The 19,238-nt window shown below is 56.6% G+C and overlaps 1 protein-coding gene across 1 annotated transcript; it reads left to right on the top strand.

Annotated features, from left to right (window-relative positions):
* Positions 1-13,716: 13,716 nt before the first annotated feature.
* Positions 13,717-14,913, top strand: SP6 (Sp6 transcription factor; the record flags this gene model as incomplete). Its single annotated transcript, XM_081219173.1, has 1 exon — positions 13,717-14,913. The coding sequence occupies one exon, from the start codon at positions 13,717-13,719 to the stop codon at positions 14,842-14,844; it is 1,128 nt and encodes a 375-aa protein (XP_081075299.1). The 3' UTR covers positions 14,845-14,913.
* Between the last annotated feature and the right edge of the window lie 4,325 nt (positions 14,914-19,238).

Below are 19,238 nucleotides of genomic sequence, written 5' to 3'. Positions count from 1 at the left end.
TCCTCCTGCCGAGGTCCTGAGCGAGGGTGGGAAGGGGCAGCTGCTGCCTGGAGAGCAGGCAGACGCCAGGGTCCCAGCTGCCAACCTGGCACCGCTGCTTGGCGCTGGGCGCCCTCTAAAACAACAAACTTCATGTCTCTAATTCAGCACTTCCTGTTTGTCTTGATATTATCTCCTGTCCTTGAACCCACAGGCCCAGTCAGGGATGGGGCAAAGGGCTGGAGCTTTGGGGGACTCAGAGAGAGGGAGAGGCCAGGGTGCCCTCCCCTGTAGGTTTCTAGGCTGTGTTCAGGGACACTGGGCAGAGGGCAGAGGTGTCATATTCTGGGGTGCTCAGTGAGGAGCCTGAGCCCCCTGTGCCCACACTATAGAGAGTTTCTAGATTCTGGGTTCTGGTCGTCACAGGTTCTCGGATCAATGATATTCCTTCCCCTCTGTGACTCTTGGTTTTCTGAATGCTGCAGAACAGGGGGAATTCAGGGTGGGAATCACCAAGCTTCACTGCCCTCTGTTTCTCATTCTCAATATGGCTGGGAAGTTCTTTTTTTTTTTTTTTTTTTTTGCAGTACGTGGGCCTCTCACTCTTGTGGCCTCTCCCGTTGCGGAGCACAAGCTCCGGACGCGCAGGCTCAGCGTCCATGGCTCACGGGCCCAGCCGCTCCGCGGCACGTGGGATCTTCCCGGACCGGGGTGCGAACCCGTGTCCCCTGCATTGGCAGGCAGACTCTCAACCACTGCGCCACCAGGGGAGCCCAGAAGTTCTTCTTGATGTCTAACTTCAGTACCCTTCACTAGCCTTTGGGGAATAACTCCGACTTTGGGTGCTTTAGCACCCACGTCTTATGTGTCTCAGGTTCCCCGAATCAATATTGTAGGGACTTTACAGATGAAGCTTATTCTAGACTTTAAAGTCCCCATGGGACCAGCTGTCCCCCATGAAAGCAGCCCATCCCCCTGCCGTGCAAGCATGTCCACTATGATAGGCGTCAAGAGGGCTGCCCTGTGGGTGGTAGGATCAGGGCAAATTCCAGACAGGCCCCCACCCTGGCCAGAGGGGCAGCCCTCTGCCACCCCCAGAGCTCCAGGTAATAACCTAGGGGCCACGCCAGGCTCGCCAGCACCTGAGCCACCGGCAGCAGATAATGACTGGGGAGCTGGGCAGGCAGAGCCAACCCTCAATCAGGAAGCAAATTAAAAAGGGGAGGAATCTCTCAGTCAGACCACAACAATGAGACTGGCCCCCTTTCCAGGGCACTGCCTGCCTTCCCCCTTCCCTGTCAGATTTCGCCTGCCAGCTCCTGAATCCCAGCCCTCCCCTCTAATTCCCCTGGATCGTGGGATCCAGCTGGAGGTTGTCTGGGTGACCCTGGCTGCAGGTTGGTGGCAGTGCCCGGCTGGTCATGACACAGGATGCTGGGCCTCTCAGTGAGCCTCGTCCACCAGCCTGATCTTGGATTCCTGACAGGGCCCTGGGCACAGTGAGGGGTGAAAGACAAAGGGTCAAGGCATGCCTTTGTGCTTTTGGTGCCACATCTTGATGCCCATGAGGCAAACTCTGGATGGCTGCGACAATGGGATTTATGGAGAACCCAGCAACCCCCAGCCTGGCAGCCCATTCTCTGCAAAGGGTGCAATTCAATTCAGCAACACATATTTATTGCACACTCAGCACTAGTCATTGTGCGAGATGTTGGGGGAATACAAAGATGAACAGAGAAAACTCCAGTCTCTCAGGGGGCTCATGAGCTGACACACACACACAACTAATCGTATCACCCATCAGGCAGTGTTAAGGCCTCTATATTTTAGAACTCTAAGAACACAGAAAAGGGTAACTTGGAGAACTGGGAAGTCTTCATAGATGAGGGGGACATATGAGTTGGGCTTCGAAGGATCAATAGGAAGGAGCTCACAGGCAGAGAAATGGGGAAGAACATTTCAGACAAAGAAGACTATAGGGTGGGCTTCCCTGGTGGCGCAGTGGTTGAGAGTCCGCCTGCCCATGCAGGGGACGCGGGTTCGTGCCCCGGTCCGGGAAGATCCTACATGCCGCTGAGCGGCTGGGCCCGTGAGCCATGGCCGCTGAGCCTGCACGTCCAGAGCCTGTGCTCCGCAACGGGAGAGGCTACAACAGTGAGAGGCCCGCGTACAGAAAAAAAAAAAAAAGAACAAGAAGACTATAGGGTGTAAAAATGTATGAACAATGGAATGGAGTAGAAGCCCCCTGTGGCTGGAGCCTGGGGAGTGAGAGGGTTGAGGTTGGAAAGGTAGCTGAGACCAGATGGGGAAACGGGGCTTAACTTCCAGGCCAAAAGGTATAGACCTTCTCTTGAGTGGGGAGCTATTGAATGATTTTGAGCTGAGGCATGACATGATCAGGATCCTGCCACCCTGGTGAGAAGAATTTCAACTGCCCACAGAGGGACAAAGAGGATTCTGCTTTTTCTGCCTCTTCTTTTCCCCAGGGCTGCTGTCCAGCCCGCCCTTTCTCCCAGCTCCCACTCATTATCCTTGCTGCTTTTGTCCCAAACCTCCAACTCTTTGTTCCAAGCAGGCTGACAGGGCAGAGCGCTTCACTCTCTCCCAGCTCTCACCCCAACCCTTCATGTCTCAGACATCTTGCTGGGTCCTTCAACCTCCATCACACAAGTGAGGGAGGAGGGGCTGAGTGACGGGACAGCTGGTGGGGAAGCTGGGCTCACTTCCTTCATGGGTCTTTGGGTGTCAAGGCTTCTGTTGTGTCTTCCCTCCCTACCCAGGTTTCTGCCTTCACCATCACCCTCCCGGACTGAGGAGCTTCTGGAAGCTTTGATTCCAGGGAAGCACTTTTCCAATTCACTCATCTGTGGCCTATCTGCTCCCTCTCAAAGAAAGGACTGTGTGGCATGAAAAGGACATGGTTCCTGCCCTTCAGGAGCCTACCGAGCAGTAGGGAAGATAAGACAACTCCGTGGAAACAGGGCACATGGCAATCAGTGCTATAGGGAAGTTCACAGGAGCAAGCCGGTGACGTGTGCTAGTAAGAGCAGACTTCACAGAGAAGGCGTGAGGCTGGAGCTTGGAGGGTGAGAGGCTTCCTTGAGCGCAGGTGGGGTGACAGGGGTGGAAAGAGTTGGAGCAAACTAGGAAGGCTAGACATGTTTAGTGAAGATTAAGTCCAGTGGGCTGGGCTGGAGGGTCTGTACGAAGGCCATTGCAAGTGAAGACTGGGAAGGTGATGGAGGCCCAGTAGGAGGGTCTTAAATGTCATGGCTAGCACTGGGGAGCCATTGGACGTGTTTGAGATGAAGTGTGCCAAGGTGGAGGGACGTTTCAAGATGATTAATGTGGTATTGGTCTGCGGGACACCTTGGGCAGGTGGGCAGAGAAGTGGGAGAAAACCCATAGGAGACCTAAAAAATAATCCAAATGAGAAGCAATTCCTGGCAGCCACTCACCCAGGTGGGCCCGCTGTCCCCCTCAGAGCGTAGCACCTACCACTTAATAAATCCTCGCTGTGCTCTGTCAGAAAAAAAAAAAAAGTAATTCCTGTCACCAAGTTGGCACCTCTCTAGAACTTTCACAGATCAGTGCCCATTTCCAACTCATCCATTTGCTCATTCATTCAATAAATATTTAAGCCACACTTACCAAGTACCAAAAACCATTTTAGGCTATTTCGTCATTCCTTTCTCTCTCTCTCTCTCTCTCTCTCTCTCACTTTCGGATTGGAAGACTAAGGTAAACTCTCACCTGCGCACATCTGGGGGCCTTAGCCCAGCCTCCTCCTCCCCCCCCAAGCTAATCCAGTAACTTCTGCCTTTGGAGCAGGTGTATGGAAAAAATTAGAGAACTACATACAGTTAGGATTTGGGGGATGGCACGAGGTAGGAAAATCTCAGGCAGCAGAAAGCTCTTGATGGGAGGGAAAAAGCAAAGTTGACAGCTGAGTGTAGGGGGGGACCCGGGATCTCTGGGGGAGGGAGGCTGGGGGAGGAGGAGAGAGGTGGAGAGAAGAGTGGGGGACAGGCCTCTGGGTGAGAACGGGGGCCAGGAAGGAGGGAGGGACAAATTAGAGAGCTGGAGAAGGAAGTAGAGTCTTAGCAGCTAGAGGTGGGTGAGGGAGGAGGTGGGCCTGGGAGGCGAGGGCAGAGGAAATGGGCCCAGGCACTGGAGACAAAAGTCTGGGCGTCTGAGCCTCTGAGGAGCCGCCTGGAAGGTGCAGGCAGCGGCAACATCAAACCTGGGATTGGAGGGTTGGCTCTGGGAGTGAGCTGGAGCTGGGTGGGGGTGGCTGCAGGGGGAGCTGAGAGCAAGAGAGAGGGGCTTGCATCCACCCCAAACCCTGCTGGCTCTTCAGCTTCATGCAACACCCCCTCTTTCCTCTGAACGCCTGGGCTCCAGAGTCCCACCCCTGTCATGTAGGTTGAGGCCCCATTGGGCACACCCCCCACCACTTGCCTACCTCATGACTGGTGGTGGGAAATCACTTTGTTCCAAGGTGCGAATAGAGAGGAGGTAAGGGGGTCTCCTGCCAGACAGGGTCCAGGTGAACCAGGGTCCGGGTAAAGCCCCTCCCCGCAAACCAGGCAGGGTCTCCACGCACTCTTTACTGATCAGAGAGCTGGGGAGGGGTGTGGGCCAGCAGGTCCAGGCCAAGGACTTCATCCTTTTCCTCTGCCCAACCCCCCACCCCACAACCTTCTCCCATTTTGGACTGGACCTGCTACCTAAGCATATGGAACCGATTGAAAGAATTTGTATGCTCACCTTATAATTTATGCAAATCAACTCTGTAATTAACTATAATTTGGAGGCATCCTTTGGTATTTGAGACATTTATCCATGAGGAAATGCCCTAGTGATAATGCTCCCGTATTAACATTATTTACTCCACCTGTGTGGTCTCCTCTCCTTGTTTCCCCCCTCACTCTGATTTTCTGGGCTGGAAGGTGGGGAGGGCCAGGGAAGCCCCTCCCTGGAGCCTGCCTCGGTCCTGACGCCTGGGCTCCCCCAGGGAGTTGTACTCGCGCCCTGTCCTCTTACTTTTCCCTGGGATTAAAGGAAAGGGTGCAGTTCTGCCTCCTAAGCCCCCGACCACTCTACTTTCTCCTGCCTGATGAGTCGCTTTCTGCTGAGCTTTTTTGCGCTCTTAAGGGCCTCAATGTTCTCACCTCTGAAATGGGTAGAGGAAGGACCTGTTGGGGCCTTTACAGGATAATTACTGAAAAGCTAATGAGAGGACTGGGAATCTTCAGTCTAGAGATTTCTAGGGGTGTCGGGGGAGGAGCAGGACAAGAGTTCAGGGCGAAGATGCCGTGACTGAATGGGATGTGGTCACGAGAAAAGTCTCCAGGCCACTCTCCTATGTGGGTCATAATTCCTAGTTGCAGAGTGCTTTGGGAAACCAGTCTTATCCTGTTTCATCTGCTTTCCCCTTCCTGGTCTTCTGTCCTTCCCTGCTCCAGGACATGCTCCTATTAGCCAGCATGCCTAAACTCACAACCACCCTAAAATTCAGTTCATGTAACTAGTTGGGGACGATGGGGGTCCACCTAAATTCACCTCCAGGCCCCTTCTCCCTTTCCAGGCCATGTTCCCAGCCTCTTCACTCTCTTGGAGTTCTGGGATTCCTGAATTATCCGTGAAAGTTCTTGGCTGGGCTCTGCCTCTGGTTCTAGGTGAATTCTTGTCCCTTCCAAGCTGCCCCATGCTATCCTAAGTCAGGGCGAGGGTCTTCCCTCCCTATTGGACAATGAGAGATCCCAGATCCAAAATGTGAATTATATTGGACCCTCCTGGTGGTTCCAAGTTGAGAAGTAACTGAAAGGGAGACAAAGGAAAGGGAGGAGGAACAAGACTCCAGCAGAGAAGGAGAGACCCCTGCTTCCGCTGCCAGAGTAGCCAGGAACACTGCTGGGGAGCTCTGCGGGGAGGGACCATGTGAAGGGGAGTGTGTGTGTGTGTGTGTGTGTGTGTGTGTGTGTTTGTGTGTGTGTGTGTGTGAGGTCTTAAAAGTGGTACTTCTTTCTCTCCCACCATGTCCATGCAGGAAACAAAAGGAGGGGGTTGGAATTTGGAGAGTTCCAGCCATCCCAGCTCTCTCCCCTGGCGATGCTCTCATTTCCTCCATCCTGAAAGAACCACTTTTGTCCCTCTCCCACCACCTGCCCAACCTCTGGGGAGGGAAGGATGTCCTGCTCCCCCCCACCCCGATCCCCACCCCCACCCTCAGCTGCCTCTTCCAGCTGAAATCCTCCTTTCCTGGCAGACCTCAGAGACTCAGATCTCAGCCCCACCGCTCCCCCAGGAGAGCCGGGGGCCACCGTTTCCTGGATTATCCTAAAAGCTTCCGAGGCCGTGAGGACTTGGCAGCACCCGTGCCCAAGTCTCTCGCCTCCCACTCTGGCTCTGACTGTTACCTCCTTTATAAAGCCTGGCTCTTCCATCACCCCCACTTGCCCCTCACTGCCGCTGCCAATTCTGGGCTCCATGGACGGGTAAGAGGGGCTGTTCCCTGTCCAGTTCAGGGGACAAGAGGATCAGGTCTTCACTCTAAAGTGGGGATCATTGAGAAGGGGTTAAATGGCTTGATTCTCTCTGTACTGGGGAGGGGGACCTAAGAGGGAGATAGTGGATGCATGGAGAAAGAAAGAGGGTTCCTTGAGGTCTCTGGACTGGGCTGAGATCTGAGGGAGAAGTAGAGTGGTGATTCACCAGTTTCACCGGTTAATAGATGACTGGGGGCTTCATTCTGAGGACAAAGATGGGCTAATATAACAGACATACAGGGCACACACTCACCACATGGAAGTTCATGCATGAGAGCGTATCTGCAGAAGTCATAAGGGAGAAACCACTGTGCATGGCCTGTGAGGAACACCCTTTATGATGGAGGAGAGAGGACAGACACCCCACATTCAAGCCCCAAAGGTACACACTGGTGGGTAGATGCACACTGGTGTGGTGGTTACACACAGGCATGGTGGGTACACACACATCTGTAGATACACACACACACACACACACACAGAGACACACACACACACATAAATGCACTAGCCTCAGCTGGGCTCATCTTTCAGACCAAGAGCGGTTGAGATGCTAGGGACATTTGGGTTTATCATAGAATTAGCGCTCAGATCAGTGCTTGGCCCTGGGTAGACCCTCAGTAAGTGTTAGTTCAGTGAATAAAGGATGAATGAAAGAAAACCATTTGGCTCCAGCTCTGGACCTTGTCCAGTTTCCCAGGAGCCTTGAAGAGTGTGGGGGAGAGGAGGGGATATGAGGAAGGTGTTCCTGTCCGTGATCACCTGCTCGCAGTTGGCCGAGTGTGGCCTGGAAGTGGGGGATGGGAGAAGAGGAGAGTGAGCACCTAGGAGACCAGGAGTCAGGAGACTGGGGCTCTGGTCCCTGCTCTGCTTCTAACTTGTGTGACTTGGAGCTACTTGCCTCCTTGTTCTGGGGTTTAATTTCCCCTACTAGCAAAATGAGGGTTTGCACTGGACAATTTTTATGGGGAGAACAGTTTATAGTGTTCGTTCTGCCCTATAAGAATATAGATATTCTTTTTTTCTTTTTCTTTTTTCTTTTTTTTTTGCGGTACACGGGCCTCTTACTGCTGTGGCCTCTCCCGCTGCGGAGCACAGGCTCCGGACGCGCAGGCCCAGCGGCCATGGCTCACGGGCCCAGCCGCTCCGCGGCATGTGGGATCCTCCCGGACCGGGGAATGAACCCGCGTCCCCTGCAACGGCAGGCGGACTCTCAACCACTGCGCCACCAGGGAAGCCCTGAATATAGATATTCTTATAGTGCAATCTCCATGGAGGGACAGTTGAAGTTTGGAAGAGACCTCAGCAATCCAATCCAAGATGGGACCAGTTTGTCCTATCTTAGTAACAGGATCTTGATGGCTTTGATCTGGGGAATAGTTTTAAAATGTCGTCCTCTCCACCTTCAGGATATAGGGGAGCCGGACTGCCAGGGCCATCACTGCTGCCATAGTGGGGCTGGATGGAACAGCAGGCAGAACGTGTGCTTTAGAGCCTGACAGATCCGGACTCAGTTTCCTTCTGTCTCTTAACAGCTCTGTAATCTTGGGCAGGTCATTTAACTTCTTTAATCCTCGGCCTCCTCATCTGTACAATGGGAGGATAAGAACAACTACTTTGCTGCATGCTCATGAAAATTAGAGATATTTGTGTGAAGCACCTGGAACATAGTAGGTGCCCAATAAATAAATACTGGTTACTATGGGCATGGAGACCAATAAGGCTGCTCCAGGTACAAAGTGGACTGCTGACTAAAATGAGGCATGAGAAGCAGAGGGGCGGCAAGAATGGGAGACAGACACCTGTGGCAAAATCTGTCTGTTTGCCCCTTTAGTGGAATGAGGGAAAGGAGTAGAAAGGGCCCAAGTCCTGGGCAGATCTCAGTGGGCTGCATGGTTCAACTCTGAGGTGAGATAAGAACATGGCAGTGGGCAGTGGTGATCTTGGCAGTCACGTCAACAGATCATGAGCACCATTAAGTAAGGAAACATCTAGAAAGTGGGAAATTGAAAGGGCTGGAGTCAAAGGAACAAAAGCAGAGGGGTATCTGGAAGAAAAGAACATGCCCTGAGTCAGAGGCAGAAACCCAGGCAGTGCAGGAAGTCAGAACAGCTGAGTTTTCTGAGACAACTGCATTGCGGTTGAATTTCATGCTGATGAGTGCCAGGCAGATGGAGGGTCTTTGCTTCTGGGAAACCCGGGTGGCTGAGGGTCAGGACCAGGTGGGGTGAGAGGGGGCCTGGGGTGAAAGTGGAGTGAGATGTCTACTGTCCAGGGGCTGGATCCCTTTCCCTCTTCTTTCCAGGAAAAGACGGAAGGATCTAGGAAGACAAGACAATCTGGTGCCTATAAATAAATGGGAGAGGGGGCTCAGGTTTCCCATTGAGAGTCAGATCCTTGCTCAGGGGGTAGCACCTTAAGAGCTGCAGCTTTGGGGAACAGCCAGAGGCCAGCGGGCTGCAGGGAGGAGGAGGAGGAAGAGAATGCCTAGGGGTCGAATCAGACTTAACCCAGGAATTCGAGCAGCAGGCTCTGCAATGTGAGCCCGTAACTCTGTTCCGGACATGGCTGTGAACTGAGGTGCAAAACCAACTAAGTCAAGATTTGCAGGCTGAGTGCACGGAGATAAAACCATATGGACGGAGAGGACCGTCGATTTAGCCGTGGACACAAAGACCCAGAGCACTTCTTGAGATTCTGCATCTCAGGGGTCCAAGAGTCGGGAATGAAATCTGACTGAAGGTACGATCCCTGACATCTGGGAGGCACCCCGCGTCTTCCCAAGTGCCTGTCCTCTACCCCGCAGGGCGGCTGCCCTAACCGGATTTCACCCACGAGGAAACTGAGGCTCAGAGCAACCTCATCTGCCAGATCAGCTTATGATCAAATGCAGGGCTGGAGCTAGAATTTTGGTCTGTCAACGTCTAGCCCAAAGATCTTTGTGAAGATACTTTTATCCAACAAACATTTGCTGGGAACCGACTTATTTAATAATTATAACGCTACCAACGATATCTTCCCTTTACTATGAGCTTACCAGGGGCCCCACAGGCTAAGGGTTTTAAGAACATCAATTCCTTTAAGCCCCAGGAAACCCTCCCAACTTGTAGTCAGGTTGTCCAGATGAGTAAACTGAGTCTTACAAAAGAGGGATTCGCACAGATGAATCAGACCCTGATTCTCGATATGAGAATGTGTATGTTTGGTGGGGGGAACCACACACAAAAAGATCGATTTTCAAGTGGCTTGTAGATCAGTTTAGCCGTTTAACAGTCGCACTTCATATTCAGGACAGGTCAGCCAACGGTGGTGGAATCGGGGCCGCACCTGCGAAAATGAATCAGCCTAAATTCTGCTCGGGCTGTACGAAATAGACTGTAAAGACAAAAACGAAATTAAAAAAGCAGATGGTAGAGTCCGTAGGGAAAGCCAACCGAGGCAACGAAAAAAATTAGGAAGTTGATCAGAGTGCCCCCTGCAACAAAAGAGTCACTTCAGGAGGTCAAAGCGGCCGGTTCAGGGAGGCACCCACTGGGAAGGGAGTTTCGTACCCGGTCGCACAGGCCATTCCTGGCGGGGGAGGAGAGGGGAACACCCCTACCCACCGCGCTGGATATCTCAACCAACTCTGATCCTGAGAGAAGTTTTTAGGTGGGCGACGCAAACGCCCTGAAATTCTGCACTGTGTTGCAGAGGGTTGCACTGTGTGTGTGCATTTGTTTTTCTCAAAGGAATCCAAGACCCTTCCCCAAAATTATGAACCTTGGGTTTAGACATCCAGATGAGAATCGGGAAGGAATGGTGGCAAGGGGTCGCGCAAATTTTTGCAGAAGTGTCCTTTCCCAGGGCTGTCCCGGCGCCTGCCCCAGCTTTCAGAGCCGGGGGCGCGCGGGGGCGCGCGGGGGCGAGGGTCCTCGGGCGCAGGGCGCAGGCTGAGCACCTCTGGGACCGAAGGGAGCTCGGGTGTATTGGAGAGGCGGACCTGGGAGGCGCTGGGGTTGCTGCCTAAGGGTAGATGGAGAGTGAGGGCTGAGGCGCAGGTAGAGACGGGCCAGACGGATGGGAAGAGGAGAGGAGGAGGTTACTCAAAAAAAGGTGAGTGGCCGGAGAAAGAGAGCCGGGCAGCAAGAGAGAGCGAAAGGACCGGGGAAGGTGCTGGTGGGGAAGGAAGCGGCGGGAGAAATGGTGGAGGGCAGCGGCCAAGACCCGCTTCTCACGGTCCAGGTCTGGGGGTAGACCGGACACATCCTTGGCGCTCAATCCTGTTTCCTTCTTTTCTCTCAGTTCTGGGGCAGCGCTGCCCGACTGGGGCGGGTGGGTGGAGGGCCGTGGAGGCAAACGGCGCCCTAGGTTGACTCGGTGTCACCCCCAGGACCCGCCCCCTCCTCCATTCCCGCAGGGTCAGAGTCCTGGGTGCCCGCCAAACCGAGACAGCTCGAGGGCAGTTTTCCACTCGACGGGGCGGGCCCCGGATCCTGGGAAACACTCCGCCCAGGCCCCTCGCCCCAGCAGTGCGGGGGCCAGGGAGGAGCGAGGGAGGGGGCAGGGTGCCACCTAGATAGCGATTCCCTCCGCCCGCCGCCTCCCCGCTGGCCCGGCCCGGCTCGGCCTCTGGTGCCGCAGAGCCCGCAAGGGTTAAAGGCGGCCACAGGTGAGGTGGGCGGGGCCGCGAATTCGGGCAAAAGGAGCGCAGGGCCGAGGATGAAGGCAGAGAGCGCGGTGAGTCACGGGCGGAGCTGTCCTCGCTCGCTCGCTCGCCGGCTCCCGCCCGCCCTCCGCCCTCCCGCCGCCTCTCTCCGCCCCTCCGCCGCCGCCAGCCGCCGGGTCTTGTTGCGGCCCCCTCTCGCCCTCGGCTCCTGCCCCTCGCCGCTGGAGAGCCCGCCGGCGCGCGAGGCCCAGGAGCGCCCGTCGGGAGGGCGCCAGCCTGCCGTGCCAGGCGCCCGAGCGCAGCCTCGAGGTAGGAGCCCGGGTCCGGGCGGCGAGGGGTCCGCGCATCGGGGATCGTCTCGGAAAGACGCGCCCGGAACGCGCCACAGCCTCCTCTGGCCTCGGGGGAGGTGGTCTTAAAGAATCCGAGGGGCTTAGAGCCCCGGCGGAGTGAAAACGGGGCGGACGGGCGAGGCTGGAGACTGGGGAAACTGGAGCGACTGGGACAACTGGAGGATTGGACCCCTGAGGACCGGGAGTACAGAAGTCCTGACCACCTGAGCACCGGTGATGGGAGAGGCAGCCGGCGGAAGGGGGAAGGAGGGTGTCTCTACCAGCCTTCCCGCCTTGGGGAGCGGCACGCAGGGGTACGCGCCCGGCTGTCTCCCTTCCCGAGATCTCGGTAGCAGGCGAGTGCATCCCAGGATCGGGCTCCCTGGCCCTGTGGCGGGAGAGGCCACTCTGGAGCCTGGATCGTTAGCCTCCCCCCACCCCCCGCCCCCAACCCCTGGGGCCGTTCCCAGGCGCCAAAAGCTATTAGGGTCCCAGGCCTCTCTGCTCCCGCCCAGCCCCTGCTGGGCTGCCCCGCCTGGGCCTGAGGCTCCATTCCTGCCGCTTCTCCCCGTTCCTTTCTTGTGGTGAGGCACCAGGAGCCTGAGCAGGCGCCCCAATCCCCCTCTCCCTCCCTCTCCCCGACCACCAGGGCGACCTCCCTGGTCCCAGAAGCAGAAGGTGGTAGGGTCATCCGAATCCTGATTTAGGAAGGAAAAGTCCCGCCCTAAACCACTGCGTCTCCTCCCCCATCATCAGAGAAGGCTCAGGCACCCAAACCCACATACTCCAGGCATCACGGCAGGGCTCCCAGACCTCAGGGAGAGGTGGTGAGACGAGGGGGAACTTCAAGCGACAGGTATGTGGTCCAGAGAGGGGTGGGGGGTTCTTTAGGTTCCCGGTGGTTTAGGGAAAGAGAAACAGACCAGGACTATACTGTATATACCTCTGGTTCACAGAGGTATATACAGTACCTATTTACTGACTGAATAAATAAATTTTTTTTCAAGTGACTTCTCCAAATATGGCCTCAGTTTTCTCTTCTCTAAAATAAGAGAACTGGCCTGGAGCAGTAGTTCTCAACACTTGGCTGCATGTTAGAATCATCTGGAGAGCTCCTAAAAATGATCCAGGCCTAGAATGCACCCCCTATATAATCTCTTTGGGTAATTCTTCCTCTTAATTTCTGTGTGATTCTGGCTTTTCCTGTTGCTTCCCCCGCTCTGTCCCTGAATCCCTTAAGGGGGTGGCAATTTTATCTTCCTGAGCGTGCTGGTAAGCTCTTCTCTGGCTGACCCCTCCGAGCTTCACATCTGGTCTCCCCTAGATTGGAGGACGGCAGGGGTAGCAGCCAGAAAGCGGGCTGGGCACTGGTGTAGGTCAGGACAGGGAGGGGGGCTTAGTTTCTCTGGCGGGGAGAAGTCTTCTGGAAACTGGCACTGCAGTTGCACCCCAGGGAGCTGAAGTCCCTGCCAGAGGGAAAGGGGCATGGGAGTGGGTTTGGTGGGGCTGAGGCAACCCAGCCAGGCAGGGAGCTGGGGTGAGTGGTGGAGAGCAGTGAAAGGCTCTTCTTCACTGAGCATGCCTCAGGGATGGAAGGAGAGCTCTTTTTCCAAAACCTCAGAACCTGCTTTGGGCTTCGGGAAGTCAGGTCACTTTAAGCTTTGGGTTAGACCACCTCCCTCTCCCCAACTGTGTCCTGAGTTAAACGGGGGAAGCTGAGATGGGCCTAGATTCTCCATTTGGGCTGGCAGCAGATCTGCGGGTGGGCGGGCATGGGGGCAGGGGTTATGGGGCAATGCCACTGCCCCTCCCACTGGGCTGGGCAGCTACAATGGTTCCAGCACTGTACTCTAGTTGTATCCGACTGACCTACTTGCCTGGGACCAGCCCAACTTCCAGGATGAGCTGGGTCCTATAGGAGGGATCACCCAGCACAAGGTAGACTTCCCCCATCCTCTGCACCTCACACCCTCAACCCTTCCTAGCACTCCCAAGTTCTCTTAACTGATCTTTAGTCCCCACCCAGACATGCCTTCCTCTTTTTCACCTGGGGATGGGAAAGAAGCATTTGACAGGGAAGGGAACTGGGCTAGGACGGGAAATGAGACGGTTACTGTCCTCACTTTACCTCATCTTTTCCTCCTTTAGGTCCCACCTGAGGTGCCCTTGACCATCCCTGTCCCCCACCCCACCCCGGATCCCGGCAATGCTAACCGCCGTCTGCGGCTCTCTGGGCAGCCAGCACTCGGACGCGCCTCCTGCCTCCCCGCCGCGCCTCGACCTGCAGCCCCTCCAAACATACCAGGGCCACACGAGCCCGGAGGCCGGGGACTACCCCTCCCCGCTGCAGCCTGGAGAGCTGCAGAGCCTCCCGCCGGGCCCAGAGGTGGACTTCTCACAGGGCTATGAGCTGCCGGGGGCCTCCTCTCGGGTAACCTGCGAGGACCTGGAAAGCGACAGTCCCTTGGCCCCGGGACCCTTTTCCAAGCTCCTGCAGCCGGACATGTCACACCATTACGAATCGTGGTTCCGGCCGACACACCCAGGCACCGAGGATGGCTCTTGGTGGGACCTTCATCCGGGCACCAGCTGGATGGACCTCCCCCACACGCAGGGCGCGCTGACCTCACCTGGCCACCCCGGGGCGCTTCAGGCTGGCTTGGAGGGCTACGTCGGAGACCACCAGCTTTGTGCCCAGCCGCCCCACCCACACCCGCACCATCTCCTCCCAGCCGCCGGAGGGCAGCACCTCCTCGGGCCTCCCGACGGGGCGAAGGCCTTGGAAGCAGCCGCCCCGGAATCCCAGGGCCTGGATACCAGTCTGGATGGGGCGGCCCGGCCCAAAGGCTCCCGGCGGTCAGTGCCCCGCAGCTCAGGCCAGACCGTGTGCCGCTGCCCCAACTGCCTGGAGGCGGAGCGACTGGGGGCTCCGTGCGGGCCCGATGGGGGCAAGAAGAAGCATTTGCACAATTGCCACATCCCGGGCTGTGGGAAAGCCTACGCCAAGACATCGCACCTGAAGGCACACCTGCGCTGGCACAGCGGCGACCGCCCCTTCGTGTGCAACTGGCTCTTCTGCGGCAAGCGCTTCACGCGCTCCGACGAGCTGCAGCGCCACCTCCAGACCCACACCGGCACCAAGAAGTTCCCCTGCGCAGTTTGCAGCCGAGTCTTCATGCGCAGCGACCACCTGGCCAAACACATGAAAACCCACGAGGGCGCCAAAGAGGAGGCTGCCGGGGCGGCGGCGGGAGAGGGCAAGGCCGGCGGAGCGGAGCCCCCCGGGGGCAAAGGCAAGCGCGAGGCCGAGGGCAGTGCGGCTGCCTCCAACTGAGCTCCTCGTCCCGCCTCCCCGTCCCGCCTCCCCGTTGGTCTCCCCTGGGGCCATCAGAAGAGCGCCCTCTGGCCTGATGCCCTTGTGGGGGTGGCTTGAGTAAGAGAAGGTGGTTATTTATTGAGAGGGAGGGAAAGTGGTGCGGGGGTCAGGGAGCCGGGTCGCTAGGGGTTTCATAGTCTTTGGGGCTGGACAGGACGGACGCGTTTGACTGGGCGGGGAGGAGCTGCGCATGCCCATCAGTTCTCCCCTGCCTCGTTCTTTCACTCACGCCCCGGGGCTGGGGGGTTGGGGTGGACTACCCTTACGGTGGCTGGAGGGCCGAGGGGATAGGTTGGAGGATACGGCGCGTCCCCGGAGCAGAGCGGAGTGGGGCCGTCCCGGGCGCTCGGGGTAGTTGTCTGGACACGTCGTTAGCGCCTGGGAACCCGGACATAAAAGGGCCTCTGGAGCCGCGCTGCAGCCCGGGTCCCTTTCATCCCCCTTAGAGTGCTTTACCCCGGGGTTTCCGGAGGGAGAGCTGAGATGGGGTAGCAGAGGCTGGGGGTTCCCCTAAGGGAGGAGTTTCTCACTGGCTGGGAGGGTTGTCGCCGCAGAAATAAAGTCTCTGATGTGCCTCCTTATTAAGCCTTCCAGACCCCGTCTGATGGAGCCACGAGGGAAGAAGGGAAGAGGGCCAGAATGGGCGCCAGCTTCCAGCCAGACCGGTGGGGTGGAGGAGGGAGCTAGATGTGGAGGTGGGAGCTAAATGTGGAGCTTGAGCAAGGAAGTCTCCTCTAAAATGAGAGGAAGGGATTTGGTCAGGGAGTGGAACTAAGCCCTTCCCTCTCTAACTCTGATTCAGTCCTTAACTCTTGGTCTTTATAAAAGTAAAGTTCAGTAGTCCACTCTCACCTGTCACCCCAGGCAGGCCTTCAAGGCAGCCAAGAGCCCTTGCTCCAGAACTGATGTAGCTCCTCACCCTTGGTGCCTGGCATTTGCCCTCCCCTTAGGGATGGAAGGAAGAGGGTTCCCTCGGTTGGGTGAGGGTAGGTGGGGGTGTCCCAGCAGAGGGACCTCCAGCGGTTCCTGCTCAGAGCGCAGGACTCTGTCCCTGCCTGGCCACCTGCTTGCAGAGAAGCTAAGCCCCACTCTTTCTTTAGCTGGACGCTCCCCTTTCGTGCTGCCTACAAGCCTTGCCCCTCCTGTAGAGTGTGTTAGGAGGCTCCTCCCCATCTCATGTCTTGTGGGGCTCCCTGTCCATATGAGGAAGTTGTCCTGTCACTGGAAGGGGCCTGCCTTCTGAGGTGATGTCCACTGTCCCTGTTCCCTTCTTTAGATGCTAGAGATACATCCTGATGGTGATCCTGGAGTGGGGAACGTGGGGAGGGGGGAAGCCAGAAGAGGCTGAGCCAGGCAAAAGGAAAAAAGCTGATGGGGGCAAGGACTGACAGGCCACAGGAGCCTGGAACTAGTGGGCTTTCCCAGGCTCCAGGTAGAGGCCTTAAGATTCCCCCCTACCTCCCGTTTCCCTGCCTTTCTCCACCCAGAGCCCTGTGCAAGGATTAGTTGTGTATTGAGTTTTTAAGTTATAAGCAAAGGGTATTTTATTTAATATTAGGACATATGTGTTCATGTTGTGTGTACCTATGTATGTGTGTGTTTCTGTGTGTGTGTGTGTTTCTCTACTGAGCCTGGGGTCTCCAGCCAGGGAGACCCCATCTTGTTCACCCCAGCCGAGGTCCTGGAGCCTAGGCCCACAGCATCTCTTCCTTCCTTGGGGATATCAGTCCAAGGACTGGGTGCTATTGGGAAGTGGGGCTGGGATCTGGGTGGGAATATGTTTGTGTAGAAGAGAGCCCTTCTTAAGAGGGATGGGGTGACTCTCCCTGAAGGACGCGTGGGCCTGGGGTACGTTAAGAAGTAACGTCCTTTCTTTATGCTCCCTCTTCCCCTACCTCCTGCTAATCCGACCAGAGGTCCCTTTCCTTGCTGAGAGGGCTGGGGGCAGAAGAGAGTTGGCAGTGCCTGCAGGTTGCCTGGCCAGGTGGATGAGGGGGAGAGAGGGAGGGCGCTGTGGGTGTGAGATGCCGTTTTCCTCCAGCTGAGGAAACCAGCCACCTCTCCCTTTGCCACTAGGACAGCCTTCCCCAGTGACCGTCCTCGGGGGGCTCCCAAATGTGTGCTGGGGTGAGTACAGCACGGATATTCCCCCCGTGGAGGCCCCGAGCTCTAAGGTGTGCTGCTGAGGGCTTTGGAGAGGCTTTCCTCTGCTCCCCTCTTTCATAGATCTAGCTTGCTTGGCTGTCTGCCCCCTTCTAGGCAGCCCCCTAGAGGAGAAATGTAGGATTTTTTTTTCTTGAAGTGCTGTGAACCCATTTTGGGGGGGAGGAGGAGGAAGAAACAGCCTGTGTGTTTTATGCCATAATAAAGTCATCAACCACATCACTGCTTCATTTGTCTTCCAGCTCCGGTTTCCTTTTTGACTCATGGTGTCTCAGCAGCAAGGACCAGGCTGGCTGCAGGGTGGGGTGGACACTTCTCTTTGATCCTGCAGCCCTGGGCAGCCTCACCTCCCTTTGTCTGGGGGCAGAGCTGAGCTGATTGAAGGGTCTGATCCTGCCGGAGGTTGTTGATGCAGAAGGAGGGTGGCACTCCCTCGGGGTTGATAGCTGGGCTGACTGTCCCTCCCTGGTCTTCTCCTGTGGAGATGAAAAGGTTCTAGATATTTCCTTCCTCTTCCACATGGAAGCCCCCTCTTTCGCCTCCCCTGCCAAGAATGCCGGTTCCCTGCCTTCCCACAGATGGCCAGCCCCTTGGCCCCCTCACCCCACCCCCGTGGGTGTGTGCCTGTCAGTCAGGCCTTCTGGCTCTGAGAGAGGTGGGGGTGACTGACAGCGATTTCTTCACCCAGGATGATCCCTATCAGGGACAAGGTGATGAAAGGCAGCCAGGTTATCTGATGGGCTCCCACCCAGCTGAAAAGCACGAGGGAAAGGTTCCTAGTGCAACTCCCAGCTAGAGACCTGCCACAGTTACGCAACCGCGGTGTGCACAGAAGTTCTTCACTGGACCCATCGGGACCCCCCGGATATGCACAAATGCACACTTCCCCAGGCTGCTCAAACGCCCGGTGTGCAGTTGGTGCCTAATACACGTCAGATGAGTAAAAGCCTCATGGCTCCAGAGCCCCAAACCTAGGAACGTTGACACAGGATCAGTTTTGGGCTCCGAGGGGGCAGCGTAGGTTGTTAGGTTCTTTCACCTTTTTCCATCCTACGTCTTGGCCAAAATTATCATCTACCCCAGTGGGATTCCTATTTCCCCCCACTCTAACCCTAACCTAATTTCTCAGAGCCAAATCTGATACCCAGGCTGGCCCATTCCACCACTTGTTTGGGAGAGTCTGGGGTCACAGAGTTTCTTAAATGGGGGCATCAGAATGATTTAGGGATTACAGAGGAAAGCAGACCAGTTGAGGGGGCCAAATGTTTGTTTCTGTCTGCCTGGGTGGAGGAGGGACAAGCGAGTTACGGTGACCTCAGGCCCACCCCACTCCCTGGGGCTCCTCTTTTGTCTTCCTGGTTCTGGGGCACTTAGACCCCAGGAGCCTGGCGAGTCCTCTCCTGCTCTCCCCCATTGCTGCCCCCAGGGACACAAGGGCAGCTGTGGGGCCGGCTGGGCCTGTCTGGGCAGGGCTGGGACCGCCCCTCCTCCCCTTGCAGCTCCTTCCGCCTCTCACTGTTGCGGCCTCTCCCGTTGCGGAGCGCAGGCTCCGGACGCATAGGCTCAGCGGCCATGGCTCACGGGCCCAGCCACTCCGCGGCATGTGGGATCTTCCCGGACCGGGGCACGAACCCGCGTCCCCTGCATCGGCAGGCAGACTCTCAACCACTGTGCCAACAGGGAAGCCCTGACCTGCATTCTTATCGGGGGCCTTTGGTGGGGCTCTGACGCTCACTTGCTCGCTCTGACGGCAATGCTGCCTGGCTGCCGCCACTCCCCCACCCCAATGGAGCCCGAGGCCACCTCTGACCCCTCAGTTCTGGCACCCCTGGCAGGACAGTCCTGGAGGGACTGAGAGGGAGTTTGGGAAATCAAAACACCTGGGCTGGCCCTCTGGGCAACGTCTGTGAGCCACCCTCTCCTCTCCTGTGGAAGTGGGAATAGAATCTCTCTAGGGTGGTTGACTGAAGTCAGGAATGGGAAAGTGACCGAGGAACCTGCAGCCTGGGGACTGCAGCCTGCGGCTGTGCTGTTGTGCCTGGTCCTGCCCCCCAGCGGGCAGCTGGGGAAGTTCAGGATGTGAACTGGCTTTCAGGCCAGTCACCTCGGGGACTCATGTTTATCACCACACAGTCTTGACGTTTGCTTCTGGAATGACGTCCAATGGCAACCTCCCGACCCCCACCCCA

The sequence above is a fragment of the Mesoplodon bidens genome, assembly GCF_964165515.1.
Source record: "Mesoplodon bidens genome assembly, chromosome: 19".
Lineage (NCBI taxonomy): Eukaryota > Metazoa > Chordata > Mammalia > Artiodactyla > Ziphiidae > Mesoplodon > Mesoplodon bidens.
Note: the sequence above shows the minus strand (reverse complement) of the source record. Positions and strands in the feature narration are given on the sequence as shown.